The sequence below is a fragment of the Lepidochelys olivacea genome (assembly GCF_965140295.1).
Source record: "Lepidochelys olivacea isolate rLepOli2 genome assembly, chromosome: 1".
Taxonomy (NCBI): Eukaryota; Metazoa; Chordata; order Testudines; family Cheloniidae; genus Lepidochelys; species Lepidochelys olivacea.
The window spans coordinates 255034015-255049445 of record NC_140411.1 but is presented as its reverse complement, the minus strand read 5'-3'; the positions used below and the strand labels follow the sequence as shown (position 1 = coordinate 255049445).

The 15431-nt window shown below is 40.0% G+C and overlaps 1 protein-coding gene across 3 annotated transcripts in view; it reads right to left on the bottom strand.

Annotated features, from left to right (window-relative positions):
- The window catches only part of RFX4 (regulatory factor X4), a 128465-nt gene that overhangs the window by 27871 nt on the left and 85163 nt on the right, over positions 1-15431 (bottom strand). For 2 of the 3 annotated variants that reach the window (XM_084613445.1, XM_084613447.1), the window contains 2 exons: positions 10208-10327; positions 8745-8906 (listed from right to left, as the gene is read on the bottom strand). In XM_084613445.1, coding sequence (XP_084469571.1) covers positions 8745-8906; positions 10208-10327 — 282 coding nt within the window. The remainder of the gene's footprint in view (positions 1-8744; positions 8907-10207; positions 10328-15431) is intronic. The other variant, XM_084613446.1, reaches the window with a different exon arrangement.

Sequence of the window (15431 nt, the reverse complement as noted above, 5' to 3'; positions counted from 1 at the left end):
TGAACCAAACTAAACATAAAACAGTAGTGGTTGAGTGATTTGACAACACTTTGTTTTTCTTTGTGATTTCAGCCTTTGGGGTTTGAATAAACATAGAAAGTTCTTTTACTTCATTTCACTTTATTTTTTACTTTTTTAAGACTGAGTACATTGTTGAAGACACGACAGCAAGAGGCCCTCTGTAGGAAGCACAATGTATAAATAGCTCTGCTAAAAGCCCAACAACAGCCTTGTCGTGCTTTCACACAGCAAAGCCAAAAATCCAAAGGAATTTCATTCACGGACGCGTGATTTGTACTACAAACCCTGACTGTACTTGGTGGTGTGTGTGTATGGCTGTGAATAGTCCCATATAGCCAGGCTGATTAGCTATTGTCCTGCCTCTTGTGCAAAGTGAATGCAAAGTGGATGTAAAATGCTACCATTTCACAATGGTACACACATTCACACATGGTTTCACATTTTACAGCCACTTTGCACTGGATTGCAAAGGTGCATGGCAACACTGAAGCAAGCCCGCAGATGTCAGTAGGAATCGCAATAGTAAATATTATACCTGGTAGTAAACAATACAATACCAGGTATAATGTTTACAACAGACTTATGTCGGTATAACTACGTTGCTCAGGAGTGTGGAAAATCCACACCCCTGAGCAATGCAATTGTGCCGACCTAATCACCAGTGTAAATGGTGCTATGCTGATGGGAGGGATTCATAGCTACTGGCAACATAGCTACTGCCTCATGGGGAGGTGGATTAACTACCGCGAGAGGAGAAGCTCTCCCGTCAGCGTAGGTAGTGTCTTCATTTCGTGCTGCAGTTGAATCGGTGCAGCTGTGCCACTGCATCGCTGTGCATGCAGACAAGCCCTCAGTCGCCCCAAAATCAGGAGACTGGCTTAAAAATCAGATTTTTAAAAACCAGACATTTGGGGTTCTTTTCATTTGCTTTCTGGTGCTGGAGCCTTCAGGGTTTGCATCATCAAGCTTTTCTCTGCAACCTCGAGGGCTAGAAACTTACCTTAATTTTTAAACAAAAAATAGCATTCTCATGAATCCAGGAGCTGGAGCTTTAAGTAAAAGCACCAAATATCATGAGACTCTTGATAAAATCATGAGAACTGGTAACACTCACTAAGAGTTTACAAGATCAGCCCCAGGGAGCATTACTACCAAGTCAGCACCCTGAGGAATAGTGTACAGTACTATTGAAATGAACCTTCAATTCAAATATACAGTCCCTTGTAACTGAGAGGAAAACAGTGGAGGTGGCAATGACAAGGAGGTGGAGAAATGATTAGTTATCTATTAGCAAACATTTACAATGCAGAATTTCTGTAAACCAGTTCAGGTTCTTCTAACAGCAATTGCATTAGCAAATGAGTAATCCCAGGCTTTAAGAGAGGACTGCAGAGTCAACCATCACTTTTGTTACAATATTGTTGTAATTTGACCAATCATTAATCTGGCCTTTGTAATTTAGAAAGAATTAGGGCTAATTATCCTTTTAAACTTTCAGTAATTTAACAGAAAATTTTAAATAAAACGTTAACTGGGCATGCCAGATGTTTTACACCAGAGCAATCTATATAGGATTTACCTTACTTTAGTTAGGTGTCATCTAATCGCAGTGATTTAATTTGCTGCTTTTGTGTTTGACCATTGAGTGCATGCAGGAAGTTTAAAAAGCAAGTTTAATAGTTAACTTTTATTGCCAGTGCCACAAGCAGCAAAGACTTAATGACACCTCAAATGGGGGAACTGCAAGCTATTGGCAACCAACCAGATTAGTTTTCTAGTTGTACAATGCATTTCCACACTGCTACATTTACCTAAATTAAAAAAAAAAATTAAAGAAAGGCAACACAGTAATTTTTAAATATATCTCAAGAGAATTGCTGGTTCGATCCACTTATCTGGAGAAAGTACACAGAATTAGAAAACAAACAAAAGAAAATACATTGAGAATTTTACACTTCATCCCTCAAATCCTCACCTGGTATAAATATGCATAACTTCACTGAGCTGGAGTACTTACATTTTCAAATATTTTGATTTTTACTTTACATGCTGTGTAAGCACTAAAGCCTGGTCTGCACTTGAAAGCTTTATCAATACAACTATTCTGAGTAGTGGTGTGATTTTTTTTTTTTACTAACATAGTTGTACTAGTGCAAGCCCTAGCATGGATTCAGTTAGACTGATATAAAGGTGAGACTGCACCTAACACGTAGATCAACTTAGCTATGTTGCTCAGGGCTGTGAAAAATGTTGTGCCCTGTACAATGTAGTTAGGTTGACCTAACCCCTACTGTACATGCAGCCTCTTGAGGGGATGAATTTTCTACAGCAGTGGAAAAATCCCTTCCTTTGCTGTAGCAAGTGTTTCTATTTCAGTGGTGTAGCTGCTGTGCCATTGTAGTGTACACCTACCCACCAGTATATCTTATTCCCCTTCCTGAACTGGAATAAACTTTAGGCTTTATAGCTAAAAATCAGCGTTTTTATACGGAATAACTGCATCCACACGAGGGGCATTTTGCTATTTTATCTATGCTAGTGTAGTTAATGAGGAAAACCTTTCTAGTGTAGACCAGCCCATAGAATCAAGAAAAACATGGATAAGAAGCATCTTTTACATTTTTATTAAAAAACCTCCCCTTTTTATTTTATCATCAACGTACATGAACTTTCCACACAAATGCCTTTTACATTTTTCACATGTCTGGAATATTATCTGCATCGACATCACCACCAGTTTTGGGTAATTTTTTTGATGTCCCCTCTAATGTTTTTAAAAACTTCCTATTATATTTTTCTACAAACTGCAGAATATACCCTCTATTAATTGATACCCTAGAACTATGGCAGGTTGATTAGCCAAGATGGTTTATAATATGTCCTCAGCACACACAAAGTAAAATACAACCAATTCCTGCAGCTGCAATGTTTCTGGTTCTGGATTACTTTACTTATATGAACTCTTATTCATATAAGTTGCGTTCTAGACAAAAATTAAGATAATGGTGATTAAAACAAAGTTGAGCTCAATGGCCAGAGAGAAGCAGCAGTTCTGCCAAACAAAAGAATATGGGGAGAAAATGGGGGAGGTGGGGGAGGAGGGGAAATGAAGAGCTGGTGAAAAAGGAGGACTGTAATGATCAAAGATGAACTGTAGCAGAAAGGTCTTCCATGGAGGTTTAGCTAAGACAGGCTGTGGTAGAAATGCTCAGGTGGGAGGATTCCTTAGCCATAGTCCCTATGTCCATCCTGAGGCTTCACCTTAGCAGCCCTCAGCCTTGGAGGGCCATAGCAGGAGAGAGACAATCACTCAAGCACCCTAGTAAACATAATTAAAGTACAAATAAATTAACATAATGCCAGTGTGAGTCCCTTCCACGTTCCCCATTCTTACAACCTCAGACCATTCTCATTTTGTAGGTCTCTCCTTTGAGGGGCAGCACACAGTTACCTGCTTTTCAATTTCTTGTTACTGGGGGAGGTTTTCTGGCCTGTGTTACATAGGCGGCCCAACTAGATGATCACAATGGTCCCTTCTGGCCTTAAAATCTACGAATCAAATTATTCATAAAATCTGTGTCTCAAGTTTCTACTGGGGAGAGCACATAGCATGCTGCTTCATTCAAACAGTGTATTTTCTTTTGTGCTCACCAATGTTCCCTCTAATTTTTGACAGGCCAAGTGCGCAAAACATTTCTTCTGTGAAAATTTTTGAAGTAGAGTTCAAATTTGTGCGCCATGAGGCAAATGCATCCAAGCGAGTAAAATGCTTATACATTTAAAAAGTTTTAATTTGCAATTTGTGATAATAATAGTTTTATACCATGTTATTTTATAAATGTCGTTTTTAAATACTTAGAAAAAGGAAATTTAACCATTCTTCATGAAGCAGAAGTTAGTTTTAAGCATTACGCTTCATGATCTTTTTTATAGACAATCACGAGCATATATCAAGCACATATTAATCATGATCATTATCAGTCCATAGGCTTCTGCCAGTTGGTGTCCACTTTCACCTTTCATTCTATACACATGTCCGAAAAGATTTTGATAAACATATAATAAATACAATTTAATAAGTATGCCATTATGTCAATTTGTATGGGTTTTCAGAAAGAGACATCATAAGTAAAAAAAGAAAAACAAGAGTTTGTGTTTTAAATTTAAAATTTTCCTAAACAATATCAATAAATCATTATCAGCCAAGAATAAGATATGTAATTACAAATACATTTTAATTTCCTTATTGGTCGAAATGTCAAAGACTGCTACTTACTGTTTTTCCCTGTGATCTTTTTCATTTGCCCATTCAATATAAACTCTGTCCAGATCTATCCATCTGTCCTATCTATTTCACTCTGTCCTCCATCCAGCTGGTAACTCTTAACACACATCAGCATGTCCAAATGATCTACTTGTAAATGATTCCGTAGTTTGTTTTTTAGAGTGTTCATTAAGCTAAAGCCACGCTCACAGTCTGCACTTGATGCTAGGAATGTTCCTCCAATATCCGTCAACTTTGCAAGATCCTGAAATGTTCGTTCTGGTGAGCAAATGTCACCATATCTGGGAAACTTAAAATCAATTGGCTTTTGATTCTTGTCTAGACGCGATAAATCGATCCCCGAATCAATGCCTGTATGCCACCTCAGCAGGAGGAGTAAACGGAGTCGACGGCGGAGCCATCGCAGTAGACTCGCCGCCGTGAGGACGGCCAGGTAAGTCGAACTAAGATACTTCGACTTCAGCTACGTGAATAGTGTAGCTGAAGTTGCGTATCTCAGTTTGAATGCCGCCCCCCCTCCCCCCCAGTATAGGCCAGGCCTAAGTCTTGTTATACCATCTATATGAGACTTACTTGACAGATGATGCTTCAAGAAATCCAACTTCCATAAATAGTTCCACATTCTTCCTGTTGAAAATTCTCCCGAAGCTCTGGCATCTCGACAATATACATAAACCACTCCATTGTCCTCATTATATGTGAATATTTCACAAAGTTTAACAAGCATTATACTATGGGTACATTTTCCGGCAGGTAGTGATCAATCGGGGATCGATTTATCGCATCTCATCTAGACATGATAAATCGATCCCTGAATCAACTCCTGTACTCCACCCTGGCAGGAGGAGTAAGCGGAGTTGACGGGGGCGCCACCGCGGTTGACTCGCTGCCATGAGGTCGGCCAGGTAAGTCGAACTAAGATACTTCGACTTCAGCTACATGAATAGCATAGCTGAAGTTGCGTATCTTAGTTCAACCCCCACCCCCCCACCCCCTGCCAGTGTAGCCCAGGCCTACATGACTTTGGTGTAACCGTCTCCATAGTCTCATCCAGCTATCCAGATTTAAATGAAGTCACTGTTCTTTTATGCTTTAGACCTCTAGATAGTGACATTTTTGGGATTGATTTTTTACCAGATTGGTTTATTTAAAATTAATACTTCTAAGAAATGGCTACTATTTCAATGTGCTTAACAGCGTAACTCGACAAAAGGACAAATGGGAAATCATTCAGATCAGGATACCGGAAGTTTGTGCATAGCTCCGATCACATTCATGCATCTGTGGCAAAAAAATGCAGGAGAATGGTAAAACATCACGAGAAAATGTATGAAGTCCAATGCCTTTGAAAGATTTCAGTCACGAAAACAACACTTACCTTTGTTCATTTCTGGGAAATCTTTGCAGTTCCTTAGCAACTACGGCCAGGCATTTTGACTTATTCACACGTACTTGAGTTTGTACACAGCCAAACGAACAGACTACAATGAGATGCGTGGGTCCCGACTGTCCCGACATGATCAACGTTTCACATTCGAAATGATGGTGGGGAGGGGTAGGATTCATTGCCCTCCTTTCCCTTTCCCCCCCTTGCCAGCTAGTAGAATCTGGCTGTGTTGATAGATGGCAGGCGAACAATGTCAAAAGTCGCCTGTAAATGATATTTCAGCCTGGCTCTGATGTAGTATTTCATTTTTTGTGTGCGCGGTGTTTCGCCGTGTGTGCAGAGTTTAGGATCTGTGTGCACATGCACACAGCTTAGAGGGAACAGTGGTACTCACCCTTCATGTCCAAGAACCACATGACTCTGGTCTTGTGGTCTTGCTGTTCAGGACATGGGATTGTTGTATTTTCACACCAAATACACTCTAAACTTTAGACTATGATTCTAAAGTCTCAAACAACAAGCAAACCTGAGGTTTCCACAATGCTATGTAGGATTAAAATGCTCTTAAATCTATTTCAGCCACAAATACACACTGTGGTTCCCTGGAATGTCTTTGAAGGCATGAAAAAGATTTGGCAGAAACCTTTATTAGTCCTTTAACTACTGTCTGATTCTCTAGGATGGTAAATTGCCACTTCCTGGCATTTTTCTAGAAGCTTTTGTTGCTACTCTAGAGTCCTCCAAAAGTGAAAGTTATATCATTCATTTCACCACTGAGTAGCCAGGGCAGCATCAGGTGCCTGGAATGTCTTCTGACAGTCATGCAAGTTCCTGACTCCTTTCCAGCATTTGCAGACTCAAATTAGGAAAACAAAATATTTTTGACCCCAGAGACTTGAAGGTCATGACTGGCCCTGGCCACCACCTTCAGAATGTACAATCTGTCTTTCATATCAGAGAGCCTATGAGAGGAATTTCACATGCAGAGTATAGAGGCCCACTTGTATACACCAAATTGCAAGCCAGTTGCGTGCCTACTAGTTCATTTGCAATTTTTGCAATCCCGAGTCACAAATGGAGTATCTTCATGCACAAATGATTAATTAGGACTTTTACATGCCCATTTGATACACAGTGTGTTCCTGAAACTGCTATAATTATATGTGCAGTTATAGGCATGCAGTTGCATACAAGCCACAGGCCTTCATTTCCTAAATTCTGTCCTTGTAAGATGTTGAAAGGTATGAACAAAGCGTTAAAACAGAAAAACAAAACAAACCCTAGAGCAACTGAGCCAGATTTTTAAAGGATTTAGGCACCTGAAGATGCAGACAGGATCTATTACCATTGGGAATTGGGAGTTGAGGTGTTTTTGATAATCCCGCTAAAAGCCTGTATAGCTTTATAAATCTGGCCCATTCAAACTGTGTCCATTTTTAGAGAAAGTGTGTGTTAAGTCATCGAGGGTGTTCTAAAGCACCATTTCTCAAATGTGGCCACAGTGGCTGCATGCGGCCACTAGGGGGTTTCCCTGTGGCCACGGCAGTTTCCTGGGCTGGGGGGAGGGGAAGCATCAGCCCCTCCAAGTTCCCTGTAAGCTGCACGGCCATGCAGCAGCCTATTTAGCACCACACAGGCACTCAGGGAACCCGCCTGGGGACCGGCCCCACAGCCCCAACCCCATCCCAGAGCCTGCACCCCCAGCTGGAGCCCTCACACCCCTGCACCCCAACCCTCTGCCCCAGCCCTGAGCCCCTCATTCCTGGCCCCACCCCAGAGCCTACACACCCAGACAGAGCCCTCATACCCCTGCACCTCAACCCTCTGCTCCAGCCCTGCCACATTCCCCCTCGGCCCCACCCCCATCACATGAATTTTGTTTTGTGCACCAATATGAAGGTTTTGTGCACCAATATGAAGGTGAAGGTCACACATCACCTCCATATTGGTGCACATGGGTGGGAAAAATTAGTGGGAACACTGCTCTTTCTCCCTGTTGCTGCATGCGCTGCCTCTCTGGAGGCACAGATGGGACACACAGCGCTTAAGGAGCAAGGTGAGAAGGCAAGGGGTGGTGAGGAGGCGAGCAGCGGGGGAGTAAGGAGGTGAGTGGTGAACCAGCAGCAGAGTGAGGAGGCCGGGGGGAGGGGGGGCGCGTGTCCTCCCCTCCCCTCAGCCCTCCTGAGCATCCTCCCCGACTCTCCTCTCCCCAGACCCAAGCCGCCCAGATATGTTTTTCATTATTATTTGGACTTCTATTATGTGAAAGCATTTTAAAATTTACTTCAGAATTGTTGTACAACCATTTTTACCAAAAAAGCAAAAGAAACAATAATAAAAAAAGACAAGAACATGCAAAGCACCTTATTTGTGTTTCTATTCTGTTAGGTCCAGTCAAGAATAGAGATAACTACATTATTTTTATTATTGAGTCCGCAAAAAAAAGCCCAAAACCTTACATAAATAAATTACAATGATTTAGATGTATATATGTGCATATTACTTTATTAATTTAGGAAAAATAAATAATTTTAGGAAAAAGTGTCTGTGCGGCTACCAGCAAGAGTTAGTGGCCACACACTGAGGCCACCCAAAAATTTGTTGCGAGAAGCCCTGTAAAGTGCTGTATTTAGAAAAGGCTCTTTTAAAGTATTGCTAGAAATATGCGATTTTAAACTGAGGTTTGAAAACATTTTGGAACAAAATTGTGGCCCTCTTCTTCCAAGGGCCCCAGACATCTGCATAGAGTCCATAATGTATTGAGATTTCCATCTGCTTTTACAAATTTATATCTTGATGTCCAGGAATCCATGCACACATTGGATCCTTTTTCAATTGCACTGCATGTCATGTTTGGCAAGATATAAAGAAAATATCTATTTACAATTATAAATAAGGAACATATGCTGAGTCCATTTTGAGAGGGCGACTTCAGAGACAGTGGCTCTAAACTGACACATTGCTCACAATTTTTATTGCAGGCTTTTGGTTTTTTGACAACATTTTTTTGGAAAAAAGAATGCAAGAACCAGCCATCCTTAGCCTACCTACCTGTTGTAGTTGCTATGCTAGCATACTCTGGGGATTGACTGCTCACAGGTGAGGGTGCAGATGGCACTTCCACCAAGGTGGCAGATTTAGCTGGAGAGAATGGCACTGGCGAAGGAGTTGGAGGAGCAGGTTCTGTCAATATAATTTCTTCTCGTATTTCTGCTGAAGATTGGGAGACAGGTCATAAAAATGTTGTTAAATATGGCTCGTGGAACCCTATGAAATAGATCACTTAGAAAAGTTAATTTTAGATGTAAACTCTGGTGTGTGGAGGAATTACATAAATCTGTCTTTATCGTAGGTATTTTCATGGCTCCATTTTCATGGCCCCATCTCCTGATCATTAACATGCTTATCCTCACAACATCAGTGTGAGGTACTCTTATGCCCATTTTACAGATGGGGAACTGAGGCACAGAGAGGATAAATGAATTACCCAGGAAGTCTGTGGTGGAGCATAGATTTGAACCTGGGTCTTCCAAGTCACAGGCTAGCACCCTAACTACCGGATCATCCTTCCAAACCTTAGGTGTCATATTTAGTCTATGCTAAAATGGATGAGTGAGCTTTTCAAAAGCCAGCTAGGGGATTTAGCCATACAACTCCCATTTAAATTAATTGTAGCTTCAGGGAGGGATGGAAGCTGGCTCCACTGACTCTATGCCTGCTAGGACTCTTTTTCATCACATGCGTCCTGAACTGGGAGGTTACAGGTGATCTCCACACCGCTGGGGCTGCACTGAAGTACCTGAGCATACAGCACTGAGTATCTGGCACCTGTATTTCTACTGATAATGTAGATTTTTTTCTTTGGAAGTTGAACATTGGTATATCATAAATCATAGCTTTGGCTTTAATCTTAACCAATGAAAGTCACTCACCCCGATTCTCTTCTCAGACTCAGTGGTGTAAAATCAGGAGTAACCCGACCAAAGACAGTGGACATATTATTGTAAAGCCAGTGTAAGGGAGAGGGGAATCAAGACACGTGTCACTTAAATGTGACTGTGGTTTTATAGGTTAGTTGATGTGAACATTCAGTATAAAACTCCCTTGCTGAAATCTCAAATACAGGTTTAGGAGTTGAAATTTTCAGACTTTCATAACTAAACTCAATAGTTACAGCAAGAAGCAGGCAGTCTAATTAAAAATCAATTTCAGGACACTCAATGTCCCCACTGAATGCATCCGGTAAAGTGAGCTGCAGCTCACGAAAGCTTATGCTCTAATAAATTTGTTAGTCTCTAAGGTGCCACAAGTATTCCTGTTCTTTTTTCACTAACCAGAGAGGCTCATAATTGAGCCTTGTCTGACATAATACAGCTGAAAAATTACACATTCCTTCTGGAAAGGCCTGATTAGGGTAAATGGGGATAGGGAAATGCCCATGTACAGAAATGGGTGAATCACAGAGAATAAAATTATAGAAGGTATGTAAGGTACTGCTAAGAAAACAAACTCACCTGTGCTTCCTTCTCCTTTCATTGCTCTCATTAACTCATTAGCTCTCTCCTGACAATGCAGTGATTCTAACAGGTATAATACGTAGTCATCAAACATCAAGTGAATAAGGTGAAAAGACCCTGGGAATGAAATAATATGAACAAACATAAAAGCAATTAATGGTCTCAATACATTTATCACACAAATGATTACAGTATTACCAAAAAAACAACCCCAAATCACTGAATACCACTGGCCCCTGTATAGTCCTGCTACTGAACCATGTCTCTTACTGAAAAGTGAGTCATCTGTCAATGTTAAAGGCAAGTTAAGAGGGGAGGGTGTTTTTGTGTCTGGGTTCTGCTTGCCACAGTGTACTTGTACCTGGATTTATACAGATTTATGTGAATTCTGGGATCATTTCTCAGAAGTAAAATTTGTGTCTCTGAGGTCCGGTTCTTGAGAAAAGTGTCCTGACAAATAACTATCATTCTGTAGTAATTATAAATCTTGAGCAAGAATTGCCTTTTGGACCAAGCTCTCTCTCCTATATCCAAGCAAGCACTTACTAAGTCAGATGGGGCGGTCTGGGAAAGCAGGAAATGAATCAAAATATAAAAATCTATTCCTGTCAAATACACTAGCACAAAGTATTGTTGAGCTAGCTGGACTGTCCATGGGGGCTTTAAACTAGAAAGATGAAGGGAGGGATATGGTGAAGGTCAGAAACTACGGGACCTGGACCCCAACCTTCTTTCAGCATCTTCCCAGCAAGAGTCTGATTATCTTTTTGTTAGCATTTTTCAGCCAATTGGGCGTTGGTACCATTTATATAGGACCTTTAAAGCCAGAACATTTCCTTCCCAACTCTCTGGTAATGTCATTAGTGTTGCCAAGAATCAAAGCCATTATTCGTGTATGATAGGATGCCCAAACACCTTAAAATAAGTTGCTTTAACAGGAAGCATTGTCAGTCAGGATAGGTACAGTCTGAAGAATTTATAAATAAGGAACTTTCTCATTTTTCATAATTATACGTCCGGAGGTGGATTATGTTTGTGGTTAGACTAATAGGTTAAAAATTACAAGTGTTAAGAATCAGCACATTTTAGGATGTAAACTGGTCACTGAGTTGAGAGCTGGAAATAAATATTTTGCTCTCACGTCCTAGCATTGTAAAATTGGCCAAGAACAGTATAGCATACTTTTCTGCCTTTCTCTGAAGCATCAGATTACTGACAGATGTAGAATACTGAATGGGATAGACCAATGACATGTTCTGGCATGACAATTCCAAGCTACCTAAGACATCAGAGAAGGTATATGACACAATGATATCAATGAGAGACTAAAAGACTCCTTAAGTAAAATGTCCATCCCTATGGCACATCTTGAGGGTTTTATCCAGTCTATCTTTGAATAATTTGACAGATGAGGTTTCCACTACTTCCCAAACGTGCGAGCAACAACTGTGGGATGCCCCACATGGAAAGGCTTCAGCCAACCAAAGTAGCGTCAATATCTCTGGCATCAGCCCTTCCACATGAGGCATCTGTCACATTATTACGTACCACATTACTATAGTTGGAATAGGAAGTGTCCTGAATGTTTTGGCTTTGCCTGCCATCTCCCAGCATGAGGGACAGGCATCACTATCTTTAACAACCATCAGTCTTGGAAGTTCCAAGCACATTTCTTGGTGGTTCCCGGCAAGCCACTTCCTAGGAGGCAATTTGAGACATGCTATACAGATATGGATCTGGACAGGGAAAGAAGAGTTTCCCGTGTAGTTTCAGGTCTCAGTTCAATTAGAGAAATGCCAAGAAGCAGAGAACAGATGTGAGGGAAGCAGTACTGGGGAAAATTTGACTTTTCCTCTAGCCTCCATAGACAGAGACTTAAAAATTTATACAAGGACTCAGTGTGAGAAGTAGACATGTCCATATGCTATCACTGGGCAGATTCAGCAGTGTATAGAAGATAGGAAGCAAAGAAGAAAATCAAGACAGATTACTTTGTCTGAAGAGCATACTGGCATCTACTAGAGATGAATGATATATATATTTTTAAAACTAAATGTTTTTTCTTCCAGAACCAATCTTTTTGCAAAAATGAAAAAATCACAAAGACATGTTGACCCTCTTTTTTGTAATTTTAAAAATTTCCCATGACATTTTTTGTAAAAATTTAAATCACTATTTGTATTGATTTTTTAATAAAAATATCTTCAAAATTTTTCATTTACCAAAACCAGCTCTTTGATAAACAAACAATGTGCATAAACATCTAGATAACACTTTAGACAAAAGTTGCAATAAACTGTTTTTGTACAAAACAGAAAAATGGGTCTGTATCAACCACTGCAAAATAGAAACTTTGATATTTGGGGTTATTATTTTTCAACCAGCTGTATTATCTATATTATACAACAGAGCTGGGTGAATACTTCACTTTTTTTTTATGAAGAGTCACTTTAGTGAGAAATTTAACTTGCTCTTTTTATATTGGCTTTCCACCAACGATTAGTAAATTTTAGATATATTTATTTGTACTTGCATGGTACATTTAAAAAGGCCTATCAAAGGCTTTAGGTACCTTTGGCAGGAGTGAATACAGTCAGACTGGAATAAAAGTAAACCCACCAGCCACCCCAACACCAGAGAAAACAGCCAGCTGAAAAGAAATCAGAAATCAGCTACACCCATAGACCCCAAATCCCGCAACCACAAATACAAGCCCTCAATATACTCATCACTCCTCAAAACCTGGAAAAAGAGATGGCTTTTTCGTTGTGCTCTGAATATCAATGGATTTGTCGATTTCAAACCTAGGGATAACGGGAGGGTGAATTCCAAAATGGAGGGCCCCTCACAAAAGAATGTTCTGCCAACAGGCCCCTTTCTTAAAAGTCAAGAGATGTCAGCTCACTGCTCACAAAGATGGCAGCTGGGGACAGAGAGAGGCTCTCTCTCCCATAGGCAGGTCCTTGGTCACAGCCCAGGATCTGGCCCAAAACTTTCAAATTTCTTTACTGATTTTTTAACAAACTTTTGAGACAAAATCCTTCCCTGGAATGGGATGCTACATACATAATTTCAGAATGATTGGTTTTTTGGAGGAAGTTAGAGGAGGAGGTTGAAAGCTGAGCTTATATTGGGAAGCCTGTTTCTACCTTAACGAGTGCCTACAGCTGCTCCACAAATATGCTGTTCTTTGCTCGTATATACTGTACAAGTGGAGTGTAGGAGAAGCAGTCTGAAAGGCCCCATGTCATTATGCAATGCAATGTTGTCTCGTAATTAGGCTTTCAAAGCAACTGTGCACACACTCTTCTTCAGTTGCAACAGCTCTAGTCTTTGTGTTCCATTCTCTCAATGCACGCATGCGTAACTTCCATTGTCATTCATGGGAGTTATGCACACACACTGAGGGGAGAACAGATGCTTTGTGTCCTTGGCGCAAGACCAAAAACAAGAACATCGGACATTTTTATAAATAGAACACATGCGTAGTGATGGGCAAATAATCTTCCACTGGCGAATATAAAGGGCTTGATGCTCTACTTTTGTGATCATTTACACCTGTGCAAATCAAAACTGTATGCTTCACAGCCATCTTACAGAAATTAAAATGACTAATAAGGTGCAATGTAGTGGAGAGCCTTAGCCAAGCTCTGTAGCTGTTTAGTTTTATAAAGTTTTTGAACTGGAAGTCTTGTAAAAACTGCAAATGGAATAAGATAGCTATTTTCAAAATGCTTAACATCGGTTACAATGTTGTAGAATCCTACTCTGTTTAGAAGTGTTATGAACACAATGGGCCTGATTGACCACTGTGTTAGTCCAGTTTAATACTGATGTAACTCCATTGGGGTTCACCAGCGTAAAAAACTGGAGCATTATGCCCTAGAACAAGCCTGGTTCTCGTCTCACACAAGTTTGTACCTCTGTTGACTTCGAGTCATTACTGATCCGGACAAGAGGCGAATCAGGCCTAATATTCAGCATTTCCAAGTCTCACAATTTTAATCACAAGTCTCAGGATATTTGGTGTTCATCCTTCAAGCCCCTGCTCCTGGAGACAGGTAATTACGTGACAATCTCATCTTTCATTAAAAAATAAAAGAAAGTTTCTAGCCCTAAGGTTGCAGAGAAAACCCTGAAAGTAGAAACACTAAATGCTCACATGCTAGAAGACAAATACTAAGAACCCAAGATTTATTATTTTTTAAAATCTCATGATATTTGGGGCCTAACTCTTGATTTTTGAACACTTGGGGTTGATAATACTGAGTACACCATTTAAAAAACTATCTGGTCCCCTTGTCTCTCTCTGAATTTTCCTCTTCTTTTACTATTTGATATTTTTTAATTCTGTAGAATGTTTGAGACAGAATTTATAAGACACTCTGCATCAAGGGGTGTTGTATCAAATGAATGCAATCATTTTACATTTTAAATTAATTAAGTTAAATGTAAGATATAAAATGAAACCAGTTTCAGGATATGCACATCAGTTACTTACTGAGCAGCTATTCATGTACAACTGTTTATATTTTATGTTTATATTTTGTTTTGCACGCTACTGTATTTAGCAGGGACCTACGATTGGCTCTTTCAAATACAGCTGTAGGTACTGAAGAGGATTCATCTGTGTCTCATAAAATATATATTCATTTAGTGAGAGATAAAAAGCCCCCTAGATACTGTACCTACAGTAATAAATTGCTTTTGTCTCTCTTTTCAAAAAGACCAAATTGAATGCAATCAGGATATTATTACAGCTGTTCTATCCAGCTAATACACAGTAAACATCAGCAGCTTTCACAAAAGCCAGGAATTATGTACAAGTATTGTAAAACAGAGATATATAGCTCTGCGGAAGATTGGAAGGCTCCTTTTACTAATTAGTTGTTTTAATACACAGGATGCATTACCAAAACATTGCCACCGACTGTGCCTTTGATATGCCTAGACAGAAGACGGGTAGAGGGAGAGAGAAAGGAGAGAGATGAGCTTTTGTCTGCCAGGAATCGTTTTGACTTGCCCATGCCATGCACCATACTTAAAAGCTTTGCCCAGAGTCAGATCTGTATGTCATTTCAGGATATATACTACCAGCCCAGTGACATGTTGTGAAACATTCTGTAGTCAAATTTCCAGATCATGAAATGATGACAAAGCTCAAATATATTGTACTGTATATAAGAATGACCACAGCATCAAACAAGTGATTTTTATCATG